The 23,083-nt window shown below is 36.5% G+C and overlaps 1 protein-coding gene across 1 annotated transcript in view; it reads right to left on the bottom strand.

The window, feature by feature from the left end:
* Positions 1-23,083, bottom strand: part of SUGCT (succinyl-CoA:glutarate-CoA transferase) — a 332,933-nt gene that overhangs the window by 47,316 nt on the left and 262,534 nt on the right. Inside the window, exon 13 of the mRNA XM_062567916.1 lies at positions 6,014-6,077. Within this exon, the coding sequence (XP_062423900.1) occupies positions 6,014-6,077 (64 nt within the window). The remainder of the gene's footprint in view (positions 1-6,013; positions 6,078-23,083) is intronic.

The raw sequence follows: 23,083 nt of genomic DNA, 5'->3' as shown, positions 1-23,083 counted from the left end.
ACTTTAAAAGGAATCTTAAAAGATTCCAAATTAAGATATCACACATTTTAAAAAAATAAACTAGCCTGTTCTACGTAATCCTGAAGGTTATAACACATTCCTTACCATCCCCACCACCTCTTTTCTGCTTTTGTAATCAGTACCAATACATTGTTTAGATATTTATTAACTTTTTTTTTTTAAAGTATTTTGAGGATAGCTAAGTGAGTCGTCATACATCATTTCTGCTGAGTTCCTGTAATGGTCCTGAATTCCTCAAAATTGAAATCAGCTCTGTGAATGTAAAAGACATAAACAGTCAGCCTTGATGACTAAAAAAGGCGAATGAGGTAACGGTAATGCCGGTGAAGCTGTTTGTCTCCAATGTACCATAAATAGTGAAGTGAAATTAAAATTTTTCAATCAACATCAGCAATGCACATGCATGCACACACACACGCACACACGTGCGCACACTCACATATGAGAAAAATGCCTGATGAGAAGCAGACAGGATCAGAAGTTCAGGCAGAGGTTCTTGCAAAAAAAAAAAAAAAAAAAAAAAAAAAAAAATGTTGTTGTTTTTCCTGTATTGTGGGATCTCCTAGCTGCAGGAAACGATGGATTGTAATACAGACGTCCTTAATTTCCTGCATACTCCCCTAATGCAGAAGGACACTTTTCTCTCCCATATATCTAGTCCTACTGAAGCTCCCCCACTTGACTTACAGCAAATAAACAAAAAAACAAAACAAAAAAAGATAGCATGTATATTTAACAGCAATATCTGCTCCCTGTACTGAAATGTACTGAGAAAACATATTGAAACTCCTCTGTTGTTTCCATATCTATAATTAGTCTTCCCTGTACATGGAAAAAATAAGTATGAATACTTACTAAATATAAATACTTACTAAATATAAATACATATTTAAAATAACACATAGCATTTTATAAGAAATTCCTTCTATAATAATTCAAAGTATTTTTCAAATACTAACTATGATCTGATAGCTGCAAAAAACTAGGGAAGGTCAGTCACAGAAGGTTAAATGCTTTGTCCAAGGTTACGGAAGAAGTCTGAGGCACAGCAAGGAAGTCTTACTAGATTTCTTGCTTCAAAGACTTATTCCTTAAACCATTCCTCTAAGAGATTGATAGCAATTGGTCTCCACGGAATCATGACATCATTTAATGAATCATGCAACAGGAAGAGCCTATCTCTGAAAAAAATTCTTTCCTGTTCCAGTAGTATATTTGTAATGTACAGTGACAGGAGAAGATCGAAAAAAGGGACAGTTCTCTTGAGTGGGTTGATTAATTAACATAGATTGCCTGAATTCAGTCCAAGAAAACTATGCCAAAGAGGAATCCTGTACTGCCTTTCCTAATGGAGCTTGGATCAGTCCCCCAAACACTTTATCTCGCAGCATTGAAGGAAGTCATGAAGGCAGGTATGACACTGCCCTTTCTGAGTGCTATAGAGGCACTCAATGCAGACCATGGGCCAGAGGACAGAAATAGTGTTTACCAGCTCCGGAAATGGGAGTGAGAAGAACCTAAATAGGAATATGATCAAAATTAAGAATAGCCATTTTGTCTGGAATAGGTGTTTTATCTGATTTCCCAAATACATTGTTTCCTATTTGATTAGAATGATTCCAAAGTGTAGGCTCATATCCAAATCTCAATTTGCTAAGATTTAGAAGCAGTCAGAAATGGGGTTTATTTTACAAAGGGTTCCTGCTAGTAATTAAGAAATTAATGGAGCAAATTCTACGAGATTTGGTCTGTTAGGGAGAGCTAAATTATCACTTTTTTATATTATAAACTTTTTTTTTTTTAGTATAAAACACAACCAGCAACTTTTAAAATTAACACTGGATGCTGGATAATGCATATGTTGGGCATATTTTTATTTGAGTGTTCTAAACCAGATATAAAATATATGATAATGGGAAAGGCTTGGGCAAGATTGCATCATATCCATTAGCTTTTTCTATAAAATTAAAATGGGTAGGTATCCATTATGCTCCACATTGCAATTCAGAATGAATTACTCAGTGGTTCCCGGAAACCCACATGCTACTGCTGTTTGGAAAAGTCCATTACACTTTGGCAGAGGAGTTTAGGATTATTCCAGATGCTAAAACTTCTTGAAATTTTGTCCCTTCATTTAACTGTATTGTCTCTGCACCATCCAGCACCATCTGCAATCTGGCGCTCTATAAAACATTGCTCCTCTATCATTTTTTGCCCTCAGAAGTACTTTTTGTGGTCTACATTTCTCATTTGCTTTAAAATATGCTGTTTCTCTTCCAGATCTCCACTGCACTGAAAGGACTAAGCGCAATAGAGATGAGAGAGGAAATGCTGAGGTTAATCACAGATCATAACAACATGATCCAAGTTGGAAGGAACCTCAGAAATTCTCCAATCCAACCTCCTCTTGCTCAAAGCAGGGTCAGCTCTAAGCTCAGACCAGGTTGCTCAGGGCTTCATCCAGCAGTTTCTTGAAAGCCTCCATGGACAGAGCTGCCACAATCTCTCTGGACAACCTGCTTCAATGCTTGACTGTCCTCATGGTGAAAAAGTTTCTCCTTATATCCAGTCTCTTGTTTCAACTTATGTCCATTGTCTCTCATTCTCCCACCATGCAACGTTACAAAGAGCCTGGTTTTGTCTCCTCAGTGCCACTCCTATGGGCCCTGGGGGGCTGCTGTCAGGCCCACAAAGCCAACCCTTCTCCAAGCTTAACAAGCCCTGGTCCTTCCGCCTCTCCTCACAGGGCAACTGCTCCAGCCCCCAACCACCTTGGGAGCGCCCCCTGAACTAATGATGATCAAGCTGACTTCAGAGACAGAGTCAGAACAGCCTCATGAGCGCAGTCCTGCAACCTGATGGATTAGTCCTGCAAAGAATAACGACTGCAACCCAGTGCCATGCTTCTGCAACTTGAACGAGGCTTTCTCACAGTCTTGCATGACATTTTGTGGACGTGCCACCATGCCCGAAGTCAGCTCCAGAATCATTATGTGATGTGAACAGGCTGAATAGAATATGCGAAAAATTACACTAACAAAATCAATCTGCTACAATAGAAGCATATTTTTATTAAAAGTGGTCTTGCAGTCTTTCATACACTCTTTAGTCAGATTGAATGAATTCCTCTTTTTTCACATCTACCCCTTAATCTAACAACTATCTTAGTAACAGCAATCTGTATACACAAAGACATTTTTCAATGAATACTAGAAGTGAAGGAAAACCAAAATATTAGGTCTGTATTTCTCCTAACATCAGTACAACATTTTGAAAAGAAAAGGAACAGAAATATATATGTAAGAATGTAACCTCTCTTGCTCCAGTACCATACTAGGCATAGGGGTATATACCTTAGGGTCTGCTTGTCCTCAGTCATTAGCATACAGTAGATTTAAGGCTGGAAATTTAAAAAAAAAGGAGGAAGGAGGAAAACATTGACTAGGTGCGGAAGGAACCAAATTCAGTAACCACATAAGAAGTATTCAAAATATATTTAAGGGAAGGCGGGGGGGGGGGGGGGGGATGAATCACCAAGTCCAGTGTTAAAAATGTAGCCAACTTTAAAGTCAATGGTGAAATCCCTCAGAATTTCCACGGAGGCAAAATCTACAAGTTAGGATTTATAGACAGATTTGCATCCGCTCCCAAAGCGGGGATATGCCTGGAGGAAGGACTAGTCCAAACCGATAGAAACAGAGGCAAACTGCGATACTCAGAGCTGAAATCTCCCAGCATGCTCTCAGCTCAGTAAGTATAGTCACTGCACTCACAACTTTACTTGGCAACACAAAGTCTGACCTCTGTCAAGAGCCTCAAGTGTGATGTCCAATTCAATTACTAAAAGACACATTAAAATATAGCTTATATGGATAAGAAATAATAGTCACCCAGTTTATCTTGGGATCACAGTCTCCCCAGTGCCTTCACAGAGACATTTTTACTCTGTTCAGTTCCAATACTCACATTAATGTCTTTATTAAGCAGCCCTGAGCCAGCAACTGAGAGCTTAATAAAGCTGTTCTGTACCTAATATTTGAATATAATCACACTGAAATCAAGTTGTTTTTATTTTAAATAGTCACTGAGAAATCATTTTATCTACTGGAGGTTTTCTCCATGCACTTTTCCATATGTTCTTCAGATACATCATTGATCAGGACAACTCCAGGATGCTTCCGTTATCTACCATAAAGAGTAGCCAAACTTTTTATGCCCTCTAATTTCAGGACAGAGTAACACAGTGTTTTCTACCCATATCAATAGGCCCATTTTGCTCACACTGAATGAATATCCTTCCCCCTTCCCTCCCTTGTCTCTCCCCTCCCTATCCTTCCATGCTAGGAAAGGAAGGAATTCTCCTTTTCCTGCTCAAATGTCCAATAATCATTTCAGCCATCTGCTTCAATACAACAAGCTCTTCATAGAAGCCCATCTAAACGGCAAACCATTAGAGATTAAGATGATTTATTTCAGTTTCGTGCAGTGTCACTGGTTTGGAGTTTTAATAAAATAAAAAATAACTAAGGATTTGGGAAGCACTGTAGCTTACCTATGTAAAAATTCACTCTCTTGCCAATACTCTCTATCGCTGCTGACAGACATTAGAACATTCCTTTCATCTCCTTCCTCTTCTTGCAGTTTAACCTATCCCCTTAAGGAGTATTTGCTTTCTCTAAGATAGATTATACATTGTATGCAACATGGAAACCTTATACACTTTTTCTGCCATCTGCAAGGCTTTTCTACCCACTTCTTTAAAAAGAATGAAATCACTACCCCTGTTAGTTTCCATTTTGGATAAATAAACCAGGATTAATTTTTGTTAGAAACTAAAACATATGGATTACTATTTCCAGATATGTGCATCTAAATGAGAGAAGCATTTCAGAATACAATCAACCAAACTTCTAAGCCTGGTAAGACCAAATGTGGAATGCAAACTGTGATAAACAGGCGCACACATACATGCTCACAAAACACCCCCTCTCTTCATGCAGAAAACATGATATAATCTGGGATTGATTTCTTTCAAATAATTCTTTCTGCATCCCAGTGTGATTCCAGGATGTGCAAATTAAGATAAATTTGATGGGTCAAATTCTTCTTACCACTACATGTGCTCAAGTCAACTGAAATTGATGACAACTGGATGCTGTGTCAGAGGCTGGAATTTGGCACAGAAAGTCACTGTATAAGGAGAAGATGTTATAAAAATAAAACCGACGTGGTGCTCCGAATGAGGGAGGAAATAATTCTCCATGTGGCTTGGGAGACAGAAAGGCATAAAGAAGCAGAAAAAGCTGACTGGATAGCTTGTAGAGAATCAGGAGGCAAACGTGAGGCTCTGAGTGAGGATTTTCATAACAGCTCTGGACAAACCTATCTCCATTCCACCACTGACTCCAACGGAAGTAAAGCTACACCAGTTCTATGTCCTGATTCACTTAGAGCTTAAAAGAGGAGAGATTGGCTTATTACTTCTATATTCTTTAGAAATTCAAAACAGCTACTTAAGGCTTCATCATTGCAGAACCTTATGTCTCATTTCATTAAACAAAACACTGTGAAGAATCCTTCAGTATGAACTCCTGTTCTCTTTCTTCTTTTATTATTTTTACAACCGTTATGTCCCTAGAAGAAGTCAGTGTAGCTTTCAAAATAGACCTAAATCAAAAACAGATTCACATATTCTTTAGATGATTTAGCAGTAATATTTCTATCAGTGGGAGTTTGCAAATATTATCAAATCCATGTTCATGTTTTGTGACAACTGACCGATGAAAACTAGAAGCTATTCCTATGCACATTTTAACCCATTTTTCTGCTACCAGAATGAACATGAGCACAAATGTCTTCCTGGTTAAATTTTCGTTCATTTGAATGACATGTGAAGATGTGTCATGTCCTCAGCTGAGTTCCAAAACCACTCAGAATGTCATGTAACATTTAGTTTCAAGCTTCACTTAAAAAAAGAAATTAAACATCTAACCTGGAACAGCTATCCTCCCAGCTGTTGGATGATTCATTTCCATGATAAGTCCATTGTGCAGCACCTACAAAAATATATATATATATATATAGTAAGCAAAAAACGTAACCAATTCTTGCATGCAAGAGGAGAACAAGAAAAAAAATCATATTCCTTCACAGAAAATAAGAAAACACAGGGAGATAGCATTCGAGTAATTTGCTTTCTTTGTAAAGTGAATGTCCTGATGTTTGATGTCCACTTTCTATTTATGCATATAAATAAATGCCTCAGTAAGACTTATGTTACATATTTAACATGTCTCTAAGCTCCTGAATCAACACTAAACACAAACAACTGAGCTGCAAGCATGTCATGCTTTCAACCACAGATAATTGGTACCAACATGGAATGAGAGCTAAAACCTTCACTCATTTTTAATCTGTGATACTAAAGGTCTGTATATAGCTTATGTTCTCTGGTTTTCTTCACTGTTACTCGGGTGGTTTTGAGCATGCAATGGATCATGCTATGCAATGTTTTCCAAGTAGCTCTTATGAACATTCAGGAAAGACACCACAGTTTTGATGTTATTTCTGTTCTCTTGAATGGGTGTGCCACAGCTGAGCACTGTTTATATCTGTACAGGATGATTATTCACCACAATTTCTATTTTTTTCTTATTAACTAGAAAAAAAATGTGTAATACAACATGCTGAAGTAACTGAGCAAAAGCTAATTCAATGCTATTATTAATCAGCTGTGCTCTCCCTAATTTTGGATCCAAAGTCAATATGCATTTTTGTTCGTTTCCTTATCTATTATTCTGTCATCCATCTGACACTGTTATCTTAATCACATAATCTAAATTTTTTGCTATTATTTTGTTGCTGAAGTATCATATAAAGATAAAAAGCTTCCCCTTAGACAATTATTTTTATTTCCAAACAGCCTGAAATAAAACAGAGTACTTTGCCAATGGAATCAATTACAGAAAGGAAAGATGGAGAATGACTCGAAAGCCGTCACTTAACCCATCTACATGTTCATCTAGCATCATGAAGAAGGTTAGCTACTCAGACTATTAATGACAGGTGTTGGTCTAATTAATCTTGAAAATTTCCAGTAAATGAGAAGACAATTCTCATATGTAGTCTGTGTCCATATTTTCTATTCTTATCATTAGAAATTTTTCTCCTAATACATAATATAAACATCTTTCCTTTATATTAAACATCCTTCTTCTTCTCTTTTCCCCAACTGGACACAGAAAACTGATCACTAGCATCTTTATAACATTCTTTTACATACTGGAAGATTGTAATCACATCCTCCCTCAGTCTGCTCTTTTCTAGACTAAACAAATCTAATTCCTTTAACCATTCTTTGCAGGTCAGATTTTATGAACCTTTTATCTGTGCAGAAGAGCATGCTTAAGAAATTCCCATTCCTGAACAGGTGGTGTCAAAAGGCCAGGTCAGCTTTCTCTTAGCTCGTGGGGCGAGTCCATCTAACTGACATATAGAAATTCAGATACTTCTGATAAAAGATGCTGGTGGAGGAAAGTCTGTTCACTGGTCTAATAGCTTGGCACTGTACCAAATCATTTGTTCTGTATCTCTTTCAGAAGGTTAAAGCCAAGTTTGGTAGACATTCAACTGGGACATTCAGAATTTTCCAAATAACAGAACTGGAAAATATAATTGCTTATTTTAACTCTTGTTTAGAATCTTTCCAGTTATGTCCTTAATCAGTCTTAAAACTTTGGCCTTTCTTCTCCATCATTTATTTATATGGGCCTTCCTTTCCCATTTTATTAGTTATTTAATTATGATTTAATTACAACCTGCATGCAAGAAAACATGTATATCAGAACTGGAAACCAATAGGATGCTCAGGGGCTTATGCACTTCTTTAGATAAGAAATTATAGGCTGTGCCTAAAAGTGGCAACATTTAGTTAAAGAAAGAAAAATAGATTCTCTAAGATCTAATCAGGGCTACACAGTATTCATAACTTTGTAGGTTTTGTATCTCTAAATTTTATTCTTACAGTGCAGACTTATCTGCATCTCAAATCCTAAAGATTTTCCTTTATTAGACTCAAATTACATCTTCCTTTTCTTCTAAGAAAAAACATCAGTATCTTTAATCTAAGAATCATCATTCTAATTAATTAAGGATCATCCCTGTAACTTTTTATTCTCTTTTTTAAAGAACTGCTTAAGATATAATTAAATTTCCTTTACATTTTCATGTAAGTATGGCATTGATTTTTCCTCTGAGATACATTGTTTTGTCCAATGCACTGGAATTCCTATTATTCTTACATTTATTTTCCACAGTTATTAATTCTATACTGGTATGTTCAAGTCCGTCTTTTTTTTGGACAGATTCAATGCTTATAATTAACTCCCAAGCAATAAATCTGGTCACTGACTGATTTTTTCCCACATCAGCAAAATTGTTTCAAAGAACCATGTAATTTCCTGTTTCATGTGTTCTCTTATTAGGATTCTCAAAAAAAAATAAAAAAAAAAAATAAAAAAAAAAAAAGAACAAATCTTCAGTGACTCCTCCTCCTGTGCGTTTTAATAGTTTTGAAGGAAACACACGATTACTGCACTCTAACTTTTGGAAGAAGGCAACATTTACATTCATTATTATCAAAGACAAGGAAAGTTCGGGGAAATACTGAGACAGGAATTGAAGGTCTTCTCCTCTATTGTCGTGTACCCCTCACATGACCATGACCCTTCTGATGTGGTGGAGCTCTCCATCCCCTTTGTATTCACCTTAGCTCAATATAAGGAACTGATGAATCAAAATCATCATATAAAGATGTTGATCATCAGTAGATCATTACTTTGTAATTATTTTTTCCATATGATTCACTTTCCAAGGTAGAAATATTCTATTACTGCATTATCTATTACCAGATTTTGTGACTCAAATTAGTGTGACTCAAATTAGGTGGCGTTCTGCACTCATTACAATTAGATCATTGTATGGGAATCAGAAGTACAGTCGTCTGTCTTTCAGGAATAACCTTCTCATGCCATTTCATTCTAATCGCAATATAGCCATCTTCTAAATTAAAGCTGAATTTTCTCTTGTCTCTCTACTGGGTTAATGAAAAGAAAAAACATATTTAAGTTTATGTCAATGACATAAGCTGTCAATGACAGCACTAGCTGTCTTGACTCACTGTGACATGTTAAAGTAGGACTTCTTTTTTTCTGCCCATATCTATTTATGACTTTCCTGCTGACTCTTAGGACTGTAAAGAAAAAGTCTGTCTTATTTTCAAGAAAGAAAAGCTTACACAACAGAAAATAGTCAAAAAATCTCTGCATCTTTCAGATTTCAATAGAAGATAGGACTTCTCTGAATTGTGCCATGTTAGCACCATTCCTCCATAAACCTTTTTTGCTAAACAATCTTTTCTTTCCTACTCCTGCATTTTCTTGCAGACTGATTTTATAAATCACTATACATATACATACAATGCAAAATATATGTAATTATCTATCATTAGTTGCTCTGACTGCTTATTGCATACATGGACAGTATCAAACATGTTGATAGGAAGGTATTGTTTAGTAGTGGATAACAATAACAGAAGCCACTACATTTTAATATTATTTAGCAAGTATAGATTATTGCCTGACTACTTGAACTACAACAAATAGAATAAATCATAGAATTTTGTTTTGTAACCTCAGATAATAAAAGAATTTATTACACTTTTATTACAATAGTATTTTCCCAGTATTATAGGAAAGCAAGTTCACACAGACTCTCTTAGGCAAAGATCTTAATATTTGATTTGTGGAATGTAAACCAAGGGTAATTTAATGTATTTCATCATGTGTATTCTCAGTTGTTTCATTGTTTCCTCTTAGTTTGTCATGAGAACAACTATGGGGGATACTTACATCAGCTGCTATGAAGCTCAAAGTAATCCAGATATAATAACATTAATGATTAATCTTGCTATTTTCCTCGATGTTATTACTAAATATAAGTTTAAAAGTAGCTAAAATTTTTATAACAAGCAGAGTTAAAATCCCTTAACCATCTGCTTTCATAAGGAGGATCAAATACTAACTCTATTTATTTCTTGTATTCTCACCTTGTTCAAAACAATTACTTCAATTGACATTACTTTTCTGCACTAAAATTTGTATTACTAGCAAGCATGATTATTTCAATACTTTTATTTTTTTTGCTGTATTTGAGTCTCACTTAAAAATTAACTGACATATAAAGCAGAAAATGAGAATAAAACTAAGTTTAAAATAAATATAATTATTGAACAACATAGACATGAACATGAACATGAACAACATGGTTACATAAACAATCGTAAATTTGATCTTCATGCAAAAAAACTTGTAAAGTTCAAAACCTAGATTCAAACACGGGCTTTATCTTTGACCTCCTGGGAGTTAAGACACTTCCTTTACAAGATCATATAGTACATATAGTGGTGGAGGATACATTTTCAACTTTCACAGATCAACTCAATGAAAAGAATAAAACTTTTATTCTGCTATGACTACACTATTGTTCCTTAAGATAGTAAGATAGACAGATCATTAATGCAATCGTGGTTTTCTTTGGGATGAACGTGTGTGTATCTATTTATATATTTAAAACACAGTTAATAATGCTATTATTAACAAGTAAAAACATACTGTTCATTAACAAGCATTCATTTTCTTAACATCCCTCCAAAAAGAATGGCTCTGTTACATGCAATAGGCCTAAGATACTTTATGATTGATGTAGTGGTACAAAGGGCAGGTAGAAGAGAACGAGAAACACTGTTTCTACTTTTTCCCCATGGATAATAGGGTGTTTGGCCACCAAGTAAACATTTGGCAAATTCTGCAATTATCATAAGATTTATTTGATATACTATCAGCTCCTTGCTATAACATTAAATGCTTATGCATGTAACCGATTATCCATGGCAATGTGGTTTCTCTTAGACCTACCAGCAAGGTTTCAAATACATTCTTGTTGCTTACTACTTTCCTTACTTACTACCTAACCAACTTCAATCTTCCAATCAGAGGAAATGCAGGATTCAGAAAGATATCAAACATGATATCAGCCAGAAAAAAAAACAGTTTTAAAAGTCCTATTTAATATAGAGACATGCATCCCAAATATGTATTTGCATAGATGCCACTCTTAAATTTTCATCTAAAGTACAGCGGAAGATTTTCAGGGCCACAAAGGAAATGATGTAACTGTCTTTTCCATATTTCTGTAGCCACAAGATAGCTGGCTGCTGGTACGTGTAATTACCACTCGTGCCTCCAAACCACAGAGAAATAACAACATTTTTCTTGTATATGCTGAACAGAGAGCTATGACCATAATCATCCACTAAAGAAGCAACAATGCCTGTTGTGAAAAGAATGCCACATTCAGTTGCATCCCGTGTTCTAAAAACCTTCCAAATAAAAGATTTTAACTCACTTGACATTTGAAAGGGATATCAAAGGTATCTCTATTTGATGTGCACTTCTGCTTGGGCTCATATTATTAGAATAGTGCCAAGAAAAAACGTTTTGCTTATCAGCATTATATTGCCCCCCTTCTAATGCACTATTTCCAATATTTTATTGGAAGTTCTCTTTTATCTCTAAGAATTTTATTCTTCTGTTTCCAGACATAGCTTCTAACGTGCAGTGCTCACCTCAACAAAGCAATATATTTTCTCTATCATATGATGAGGCATACAGGTATTGTATAGATGAATCACATCTGTCACTACTTTATCTGCATCAACTGTCACGTTTGAAGTGTCTCACCATTTCATGCTGGAACAGCATCTACTTTTAACATAATTAAAGCTCTTTACAAAATTTTTGAATGAGTGAAATCTGCTTTTGTTTCTGATTGCTTCTCAATTTATCTCTTTATTTCTCCTCCTCTTATTCTGACACACTAGTATATTATAGTCCCTTATCTCTCTAGTACCACACCTGTGATGCTAAACGAATCCAACAACAGAAAAACACAGTTAAGAGGAACGTCCTTACATTCCGTAACTGCTTTCTGCTAGTCCAATGGCCTGACTATGTCTTGCAGACTCTTTGCTCTGGTAAACCTTTTTTTTTTTTTTTTTTTTTTGTAACAACTTTGACATAAATTATTCTTATGGCATAGCTTCACAGCTTTTTATGCACATGCTGTAGGCAATATTCCTTTTTACTGACATCCTCACAAACAGGTTTCCAATTCCTGTTCCATATACCTTTGGTTTAAAAAATCCTGAACCACGTAACTACATTCAAATACTTCTCGTGCTCCTGCTCTCTTGGTTGCTGTCTCTGTGTGCTGTTCTGTTAGAGAATACCGCAGTTGGATTCTGTATTGATTCTTAGGATTAAATTGGTATCTTTTCTTTTGTATCTTTTGCCTAAAGTGCTTTTAAATCTTCCAACCTAATAGTATTTCTGTAAACCTATTTCTAGGTATCGGCACTTCAGTGTTGAGCTTAAGCAGCCATGACTTTAACCATAAAAGGCCTATTTTGACACAGTACTGCAGAATTTCTTACCTGCATTCCTGTACTCACTGAAGTCAAGAGTTGCCCTTCAGCTTGTATGCTCTAGAACTACATGCTCCAAAAAGGCAATCACTCAAAGGGATGAGAAATTGCTTCCCTTCTGGCTTATCCCTCTGTGACATTTGACCAGCTGAAGGCAGTTGAAGTCACCCAATATTACTGCCTCATTAGGCTTAGCTGACTCTTTCATCTCCTTCAACGTTTTGGACTCAATATCCGTTTCCTGATCAAAAGGCTCACCAGTGTAGCCCTAATACTGCTCCCCCAGCTCTATGACCTAATCTGTCCTTCCTGTTCAGTTTATAACCAGGTATTACACTCTCCCATTGATTTTTGTCATTCCAGCATTCTTCTGTAATGGCTGCTATGTCAAGATCTCTTTCTTTGCCAAGTGTTTCAGGTCACCTGTATTTTCCTTTACACATCTCATGTTGGTATACCGACATGTATAGATTTTGTATGCATTCAGGGAAGTGGGGACTTGGCCACATGCCTTTTTTGTTTTAACTCTTAAGTTCAACACTCTATTACCTTTCCAGAATTTGCTTCTAAGGCCTCAATTGTCCCTCCTTCGGTCTTGCAGAAATTTTGTTCTTGTCCCTTACACCTTTTGCATTACTGACATCCTTAACAGATGTCTTTAAACACTCTGAGTCCTCATTTGTCAGCTTTTCCTCAACTCCTGCATGAGTAACCACACTCGTTAATTTTCTGCGCCAGCAATCTATTTTTACTGCAGTTCAAGACAACCTCAGAAGTGAGCATAAAAGCGCTAAGACTTCGTCAGAGTTCCAGGGTAGTCTCTAGGATTCCTTTAGCAGTCTATTTTACTGGCACAGAATGCATCTGCAACAGTGGGCTCCTCTTGGGCACCTTCTGAAAGCTCGTGCATCAAGCTCTGGCCTCACCATCTTTCTCCTTGAGAAGCTACTTGGTGAATTGTTTTGTGACCAAAACGTACCAGGTGATTAATGATTTAGGCAACTTAATTTCCTAAATAGTCTTTCAAATTCAAATAATTGAGGTAATATCTGACCCTGATTATTTAAACTAAAATTCCCATATTAAATGTTTTACTGCCCCTTTGTACTTACTGCTACAAAATAAAAATGAAGAAGTCATTGCTGCTACATCAGCCATAATATAACGTACAAAACAAAAAGAAATTAAATAACCTAAAAATATTAAACAATGAAAAACATTTGTGACAGAGTAGAAACACCTTTTTCATTGTCTAATCACCAAACACATACTTATTCTAGGAGAAAACGCACTAAATTCACAGTCTAGGTAAATATGAGACAGCTGCTAAATACGTCTATATAAATCTCAAATGTTTTCATCAGATGTATTGGAAAATAATGAAAGAGTAAAAGAAGGCACTTTCATTTTAATCGTAGATCATATTCCAGCGAAGAACCAGTACATTAACTCTTATGGAGAAGCAAGTATTTCAGAAGGGATATGGTATAATTAATATTTAGAATGAATAAGCAGGAGATTAGGAGAACAAAGATTTATAACTCAGATCAAAATATGCAAAAATGCAAGCCCACAAGTCTGTAATTAACTACATAAATTCCCTGATTTTCAAGCTTGCAGACCTGACCCTGACTTCCAGGGCTTTATAGGTGCTCAAGAATCAGGCCCCATCTCCCAGGCACTCCAGCATAGCTCCCTGACGACCTCTTGCGCCATCAGTCTGGAAATCTGGCAGAGCATCTGTCCTTATCGGTTAAAAAATATATTTACTTTTCAGATGTGTTTTTGTCCTGAGAACTGAAATGTGATAGTAAAACCACATTTGGGATGGCTTTGAATGGGTAAATCCTAAATTCGCAGAAAAGTTTAAGCGGAGATGGTTGGCCGGAGTGCTGTTTGCACAGGAGAGCTGGCTCATCCTGACAGCAAGCCGAGGTGTGGCTGCACTCAAAGCACTGGCGTGGGGATCAAAGAGCCCGTCTCCAGCTGTGGTGCACCTTTAATGTATAGCACCAATAACTCCACACTGATCACCTGCAAGGTGCTAGAGAAACAGATTGTTTTTATTACTCCAACAGGCTGAAATACTGACTGGCGTTTCTCCTTTCACTCAAAATTACTAGTTATTTATTGCTAGCAGTGGCATTAAAAGTCACTGGTTTTGCATAATTCCTTTTCCGATTTTAGATTAATACAAATACTATATTTAACATTTAAATTTTATGCTTACAGTTTCTCTGATCAAAAAAGCATCGACAAATCTAATTACAAACAATTTTTTAAAATGCAAATATAAAAAAGAACAGAAATGTCCTAGACTGCACATGAGCTGTATTATTTGGATGACAAGAATGTCATGTGAAAGGCTTTTATTTTATTTTACTTTATTGTGATTTGGTTTCCATATTAAACAATAACAAAATAAGTTTCCAGATGTATTCCTTGGTGCAAATCGACTTGCAAATGTAAATGAATGTAACTGTATTCTTAAAGTAATAATAAGCCAGAACCACCAGGCTGTCAAGAACTATTTTCCCTAAGTGGGAGACTGAGGAGGAAGAAATACTAAATGCCCTTCCATTGCCACTGTTTTCATACCCATCCTGCAGATAACTCATGTGTTCATTCCATTTGAGGATCATATCCAGACTTCTTGTCTTCTCAACACTTTACCCAGCTGTCTGCCTATGGGGCTGGCAATGATAAAGAGAAAATTCTGATGGTTTCCATGGGGCTTTCTAGAACTGAGGTTTTCTGAAGGGCTTTTTTTTTTTTGCTGTATGATCTAGGGAAATATTACATGTGGTTAAAACTTTGTATTGAAAACACAGTGAGGTGTTTGTCCAACATAGGAGAACAGTTATTTCAAAATACGTAACCTTTAATAATCCTGAATAGTAAGAATACTTCTAACAGTTCTGTTATAGAAATCATATGTTTTCTCAGATAGGCATCTATGTTATGGCAAAAATATATTTATAGAGGGAAAAGAAATCTCAATAGTGAGGGAATCTCAAATACTCGCAAAAGTACTGCTGGGCTAATAGTAAGCAAAGGAACCATTAACAACAGCACTGTACCATCACACTAATATATCACTTGGTTTCTGACAGTCCTTTGGGGCCTCACCTGTTTCTCCCAGTACAAAGTACATAATCAGGATAGGTTTTCCAATCTTGCACGCCACACTGATTCCCCAAGAGCCTTCTTTTAAGTACTCCATCCATCTTTCACCTGCCATGTAAGTGTTGTGGTTTATTTACACATCATTCCTTGTTTTGTTAGAGCTGGTCTGTCAGCTCGGAGTACCTGCCCCTTCCCAGGACTGCAAAACTTGCTCATCCACAAAGGAATGCCACTTAACACTGGCACTTGCTTAGTGCTGCAGAGTGCATCCGGATGGACGCCTCTCCCCACAGCCTGCTACAAGCACAGCTTCTCTCCCACCCCACCCCTCTCCTCAGAGGTAGTTTATTCCTACAAACCTTTGCAGTGACTTTCGTAATCCTGCAAATCGGCAACTGCAATCATGGTAGGACTTCAGGCAAAGGAGCACAGTGGCGAAACACAGGTACACTACCACTGGTAAACTGCGCGCTGTTCAGTTTGTTTGGTTTTTTTTTTCCCCCCTTCGTGTTTTATGTCCTGGACAGTCAAAAGAACTTTCACCAACAGTCTCTGGCACATGGAGATCTTTCCTGATTTATACTCTGCCTTGTTAACGCTGGCTTTGATGAGAAGAGCCTTTAAGACACAGAAATCCTCACTATGCATACACCAAAGCACTGGGATCCATGAGTGCTACTTGCAAGACACAAATTCCATACTTCGGTGGAAAATAATTTCCTCTTTCTGTCAGTATCTTCCACTCCTTTCTAGCACTCCAGTCCTAACCTATTTTTATCCATTTTTTCCATTATTAACATCTAATTTCATGAGCTTTAATACCTAGCCATAACACTTCTCTCCAGGCTGCAGCAGGGCAGAACAGGTATTTCAGAGCCAGGACAGTACAAATGAAAGAGGTGATTTGTTGCAGAAACATTTGACCTTAAAAATTTTCCTTGTTCAAAAAAATGCTCGCAGTTTTGAAAACACTACATTTTATAGTTATTTGATCAATAATGTGCACTAAATACCCTGTGAGAATGCAAAGTAGAAAGAAATTCAGTCAGATACTGAATATCTGACTGTGAGCAGAAAAAAAAAAAAAGACAATACAAGTTTTTAAATACAATAGTTCCTACGAACACCGGTGCCAGACTTTCCTTGCTTCAGAATGAATGACGTTATCCCATTAACCTTAACAACGGAAATACAAGACTCAAACTTACAAAACACAGTATCAGCATTCTGAGTGCTAAGGTACACCAATGCACATTTGACATGATATTCCCATGCCAAAATATCGCTCAGCTGGAAAATATACATTAATTATTTCGTGAAATTAAATCTTTAGAAAGCACTGTCATTTTCTCAAACCTCAGAAATGTTAGAAATTTGGAAAGGTCTAGATATATACCTAAAAACATACAGAAGTTTATGAAGCATGAAATTTTTGCTTCAGCACTGACCTTCCACATTTTGTATTCATTTGTGGCCAGCCCTGGCATACAAATAGTCTAAATTTTGTTTTGTCCTGCAGGTTGCTAGCAGGGACACCTACGCTTGCAGCTAAAGCACTTGTCTCAATAAACTTTAGGATCCAAAATTCCATGTGGAACTATCACAAACATTATTCCTGAAAACTTACATTCAGCAAACTACAGGCTGAATATAAGCCCTATCAGTTTCTTACAACTTGCTTTCTTTTTCTCTGTTCCCAATACAATCATTATCAGAAATGTGGAGAGTTCACACTGTCTGTACAGAGAAATAAACTTTCTCAGCTCAGTAACTGTGTGACCATACACTAGAAAAACAGCTTCATACCTTCTAAAGATTAGCTGAATTCCTATTTGGGGCCTTCTGATGAAAATGTCACTAGCTTATTATATATGTATTTTCTACGAATAGCAAATATATCTAGTAATCCTGCAAAAGGATTCTCTTTTTTTCAGACCCACTTTTGTAAAATAAATCTCTTTAGCTCCTTAGAATACAACGCAGGCCACAACACATTTGCATACATCATCTCACTTCTGTATCAGAGCAAATATCTGCTCTACTCTTCCGGACAAAACCAAGCAATTAAAGAATGCTGTAGCTGTTAAATTAAATACGGTGGGGCTAGTGAATGAAGTCAGACCACTACTATCACTGATGATTTGAAGTTATTTTAGTTTACTGGACTGATCACTTGCTGTTCAGAACTTAATTGGAAGATTATGATATTAAAAATGGTTGGTATTTCACCCCAAAGACAGAGTACTGTAATGCTTGATATATTAAGCAAGTTTAAAACCAGTACTATAAAACAATAGAGGTGTTACTTTACCATAATCTTTTCTTTTATGTGCACATCACAGGATGCTTTCCAAAGAAGAAATATATTTCCTTGTACCTCATTCATACGTTTCTATACCTGTATATGCAGTGCATTGATAATGCAGAGCATAAAATTAGAGTTTCCTTGTGTCAAAACAAATTATTGTATATATATCTATTAGTTTGGGTTTTAAAGTTGCCTGATGTTTTATTCCCCATTTCTCTCCTTAACTGAGTTAATGGAAAGATAGAGCTTGAAAGAAATGTTGAAAAGTCAAGCAGTAAAAGGCCTTTTACTCCTTAACAGAGGCACATGAATGTTGAGTCAAAGTAAGATCTGACTCAGACTTTCTAAAAGAGTTGAAGTAATTTTCAGGAGTGTTCATTTGACTTTTACGTTTGCACTGTTTGGTTTTTGTGGCAACCAGAAACCAAAGTACCAAAAGAAGATTTGGAACGTGGATAAGAGGCCACAGAGACTGACTTTCACTGAAGGGAGGACAACTGGGATGATGACACTTGACTAGGCTAAATAACAGCCATGGAATAAATTGCCATACAATATTTAAAGAGCAGCAATAGCAACGAGAAATAGAAAGCAACTAATTAGGGTGATATACTGGGCTATAACAAGATGAAAATGAATTTGGGAAATTAACACCATTTAAACTTCCTGTTGCTAAGATTTACCTGTGCTTTTTTAGATAGACAGATTTTTTTAAATTTTTGAGACTGAAGTAGGCAAAAATGTTAGAAAATAGACTATCGAGAACAGTTCTGGGTTTTCAGAAGATGAGATGTTTGGGTGTTGTGATCTCTAGCATCTAGGTTCTGTGATCTTGTGACAGGCCAATATCACAGTATTTCCGGTGAGGATGAGCCCTCCTGGGGAGCTACCCTCAGAGAACTTCCAGCTTAATTTCCACATCAACAGATATTAATTGGCTTCAGTTATACAAGCTTTTCTAGATTCTTATCAGAACCAAATCTGTAAACTGGCAAATGTAATACCACTATTTAGCTAAGACAAATAGAAAAAAGTATGCTTCTGACATTTTCCCACTCATGCCATCTTATATCTGAAGAAATATACTTTTGGAAGGGCTAAAATGCTCTGTCTTTGTGTTCCTACAACGCTCAGTCTTCTGACGATACTGCAGCTGAAGATGTCAATATTTGACCAAATCTGCTTTTGGAATAAGGATTATACTGTTCACAGGACTTATCTCATCTTCCACTTTCTTCCAAGTACAGTAGAACAGAAATGATAAAAAAAAAAGTTGCTGCATAAAAATAATTTACAGTAGCTACTGACATGTACTGTACTAGAGTATGTGACTTGGTGAGTTAGTGAAGTCAAAGAATTTCTCATTGAAAAATTAAGCCATATTCTGGGATCTCTTGTTCTGCTGTGCATATCTGGGATGATTTGGGAAATTAATTTTTGGCCCACATTCATCTCCACACAAGAACCTTAGAACAAATACATGCCTATCACGAAAATGTGATAGTGTTTAGTATTAACTGAGGTGTGTTCAGGCCTATGTATATCAGTTCCTCATCTGTAGAATAAGGGAAATAATATTTCCCCGATTTCTCAGCATAGTGAAAAGCACATGGGGTACTGCAAGATACAGAAGGGACAGAGATCTAGAAAAACAACTGTAGCATTGGGCTAGCTTCAGATCAGGGAACATAAGTCGTCTTCTTTCTGATTTATAGCAGTAGAGGTGAGACAGGCTGCCAAAACAAGTTTGCACTATACAATAAAATGCTTGGTATTGCCAAAGTTCACCGTCACTGCTCGCATATATCCACTGGCACGGATGTTCCTTATCAGCTCTTTCCCTTTCACACACAGGAAAATATTCAAAGACTTAGAGTCAGTACTCAGTGGGTTGAAGGAAAAAGCAGTAATGCATTCGGAAAATGTAACCTGAATGAATGGTAAGTGCAAAAGGTATAAAAGGACTGCACAAAGGTGTCTTTAATCTAGTTTTCCCTTATAGCACTGAGAAATATTCCATCTTTAGTTAAGGCTCTTTTGATAACAGGCAATTGACAGTTAAGGCCTGCCTGCACTCTGCCTTAATCCATAAAAACACACTTGAAGAGAAAAGAGATGCTCGGACCGTCTCCAGAACAAACTTGGAGTTTTTTCAAGTTCGGCTCGTGGAGATACCTTACTTACAGTTTTGCATAAACACATCATTCCAGAAGACAACATCAAAGACAGTACAGCTGTCTTAAGTCTGCTGCTTGCTTTTTCTTATTATTATTGCTCAGCTATTTAAGGCAATTAAGTCTTTGCTGAACTTCATGGAGGTAAAGCACACTTAAGCTGGAAAGCTTGTCAGTTTTAAGGAAAATGGCACATAACAAAAAATCAGTAGAAAAGTTCCATGTAAGTAACTGGTAGCCATGTATAGCTACAAGATACTTAGCTTACATTTACCTTGTGTTTGATCGCTAAATTGTAGGTGCCTAATTTTGATTGCAGTTTATTATGGGAGAAAGTAGATGAGGCAGGAATCCAGTTTGCTCGCTCTGAGATGGCTCCACAGTATGACCTCATATGGTAAATGGAGATTTGCTTCAAAAGCTCTAAAACGCTGAGATAAATGCACCCGCAGTTGCTTAAAGCTTCACTGTAATTAGGTAGGAATAGTTTTACAAAGAGGAGAATTATGCAATTGGGAACCTGGACAAGGAGCTGTGTAAGGTAATCTAGGGCTGCATGATGATTAGCGAGCAGGACAACAGATACGGCTTCCACTGACGTAAACAGGAGCCAGAGCAAGACCCAAACCGTGCTGGGCTACCGCTGTTCAGTCAGGTTTTGCACTTTAGTCTGTTAATGATGAATCCCAGATGGGCATTCATAGTTGTCTCTTGAAAAACTGGAGTAGTAAACACATTTTATTCATTATCATTCATCTATTTAGGTATAAGTTCTAAATGAAGGGCTAAAGACAGCCTTCAGGCCTGCAGAATATTTTTCTTTCAACTGCTGGTCAGTGTTGTTGGACTAATGTGATTCTGTCCTTCGCAGTCAGCCCCTGAATCTTCCTCCTGAAGTACTCATACTTTTCTGTTTGCAAAAGCTGTCGGTGGTCAGTGTTTGAAACTGGTATAAAGTTCAGAAACAACTGATCTTTCAAAGTCCAATTAAATAAACACTTACGTTTTAGAGCTTTAAATCCAATTATTTCATCTTAGAAAATGTGTAATCAAAGAACGATTTGAGACTGTAAATAAAACCAAAAACCTTCATAAGCCTCCTCTTAGTCCAGTTGGTATTCTCATAGCAAATCTATGAGACAAACCACTCTAAAAGCACAAAACAAAGGTCTCTCTCCTTTCTTACCAGCAGAAATACTGAAGTATGATCTTTCAGATTTAAAAAACAGTCCTGTTTTGATGGATTGTGAGCCAAAGAAATGCTATTGCTACATTGTAAAATTCTGTATGTTTCTTAGTAAAAAACAAAACACAATAGTTCATAAGCCTCATATTATTGTGTTGTGCTGGGATGTCTTTAGAAGTATATTCTCCTTCTCTTGCTAATTAATGCCAAGACTTCTAAACGAATTTGAGAACAATATGAAAACCATATGTTAAAATTTGACAGTTGTGACCAAATGACAATAGAGATCTGTTAGTTCTCCATTTAACTTTGTAAATATGTGGTAAAAATGTTTCCTCAAATCATCATAAGGATTACTGAAATGCTCTCGCACACGGAAAGACAGAAGTCTCCAAATTAGCAATGAAAATGGCATTAATAGAGTTAGCAAGTAAAGGAAGGAAAATAATACAAAGAAAAGACCTGTAAGATAGGCAATAAAAATTCAATAGCATAATTTTATAGTTAAAAAAATGCGTTCCAATCAAAAATGTAAATGTGATTCTCTGTCTCTATTAGCTGTACGTTCCATACAATAATGTGGCATTGAATGTAGATTTCAGAATTTGATCTTCCATTTTTAATAATGTTTCTCTTCATCTTTGAATATCACTACAGAAATGCCAAATGCTTCACAGCCATGTCTTCCACTTGCGCACACAGACATTTCAGAGTAAAAATTATTTTTATTTTTACTTGAGGGCACCGGAAGAGTCTTTCTCCTAACTATCACCACAGATCTGAGAGCAGATACAACATGCGGGTCATAGTCCTCATGCTCTCATGCATGAGGTCCATAGGCAAACTTTTCAGTGGAGACACAGTCTCATTCTAACCCTCTGGTTATGTTGAAAACATGTTTTATCATCAAGATGTGCTGGCTATCTGGGCAGAAGCATTCAGCTCCATCTTGTTTAAATATACTTGTTGATTGATGGGTTCTAGCATGGTTTTCTTGAAAAAAAAGCAGACATAAAATTGTTTCTGGAATGCTCTTGAAAAGTTCTGAAGACTTCTCTCTTATCCGCTTAAATATTTGTACTCATATGCAATGTTCCAGTTTTTATGTATAATGCATTTTAAAGTTGGATTTAAGCCTTGAAAAAGGATTAGTTGAGCCATAATTCTGAGAAAACCAGTAGCTGTTCCCTAGGCAATCTGAGTAGTAAATAAAATATCTGTGTCATTTTGGAACACTGAAACTAGGAGGTCAGCTGCCAGAGGTTGCACTCTCTGAAGGACTGAGAGAGGATCTAGAGGAATGGCAGATGCCCCCATAACTCCAGCTTGCTAATGCCTGCCAGTAGTTAGTTTTATGCACTAGCATGCTAGGGTCATGGAGGAAGCCTGTGGTTGTTCCAGAAATGTTTTCCTCTCAGAGGAAAAAGTCTCTAATGACATCAATTACAAAAAGAGAAAGCTGAAATCACTTCATAATATACAGTAAATATATTATTCTAAAAATGGTGGCACTCAACTCCTTCTGTAAGTAGAAGACCAAAATCAAGACTTCCCTTCTTGGCCTTGAACAATTTAACTAAAATGGTATTTATCGAATATTTGATAAATGTGTTGCATATTTGCAAGGAAGAAAGAAAAAAAAGAAAAAGAAATAAGATTCTAATGCAATCTTTGAAGCTCCATGTATAGAGGAGCTACACCCATGCTTTTTAACACTTTCCATTCCC

Source organism: Rhea pennata, chromosome 2 (genome assembly GCF_028389875.1).
Source record: "Rhea pennata isolate bPtePen1 chromosome 2, bPtePen1.pri, whole genome shotgun sequence".
Lineage (NCBI taxonomy): Eukaryota > Metazoa > Chordata > Aves > Rheiformes > Rheidae > Rhea > Rhea pennata.
The sequence above is the reverse complement of the archived record's forward strand: the minus strand, read 5'-3'. Positions and strand labels throughout refer to the sequence as shown.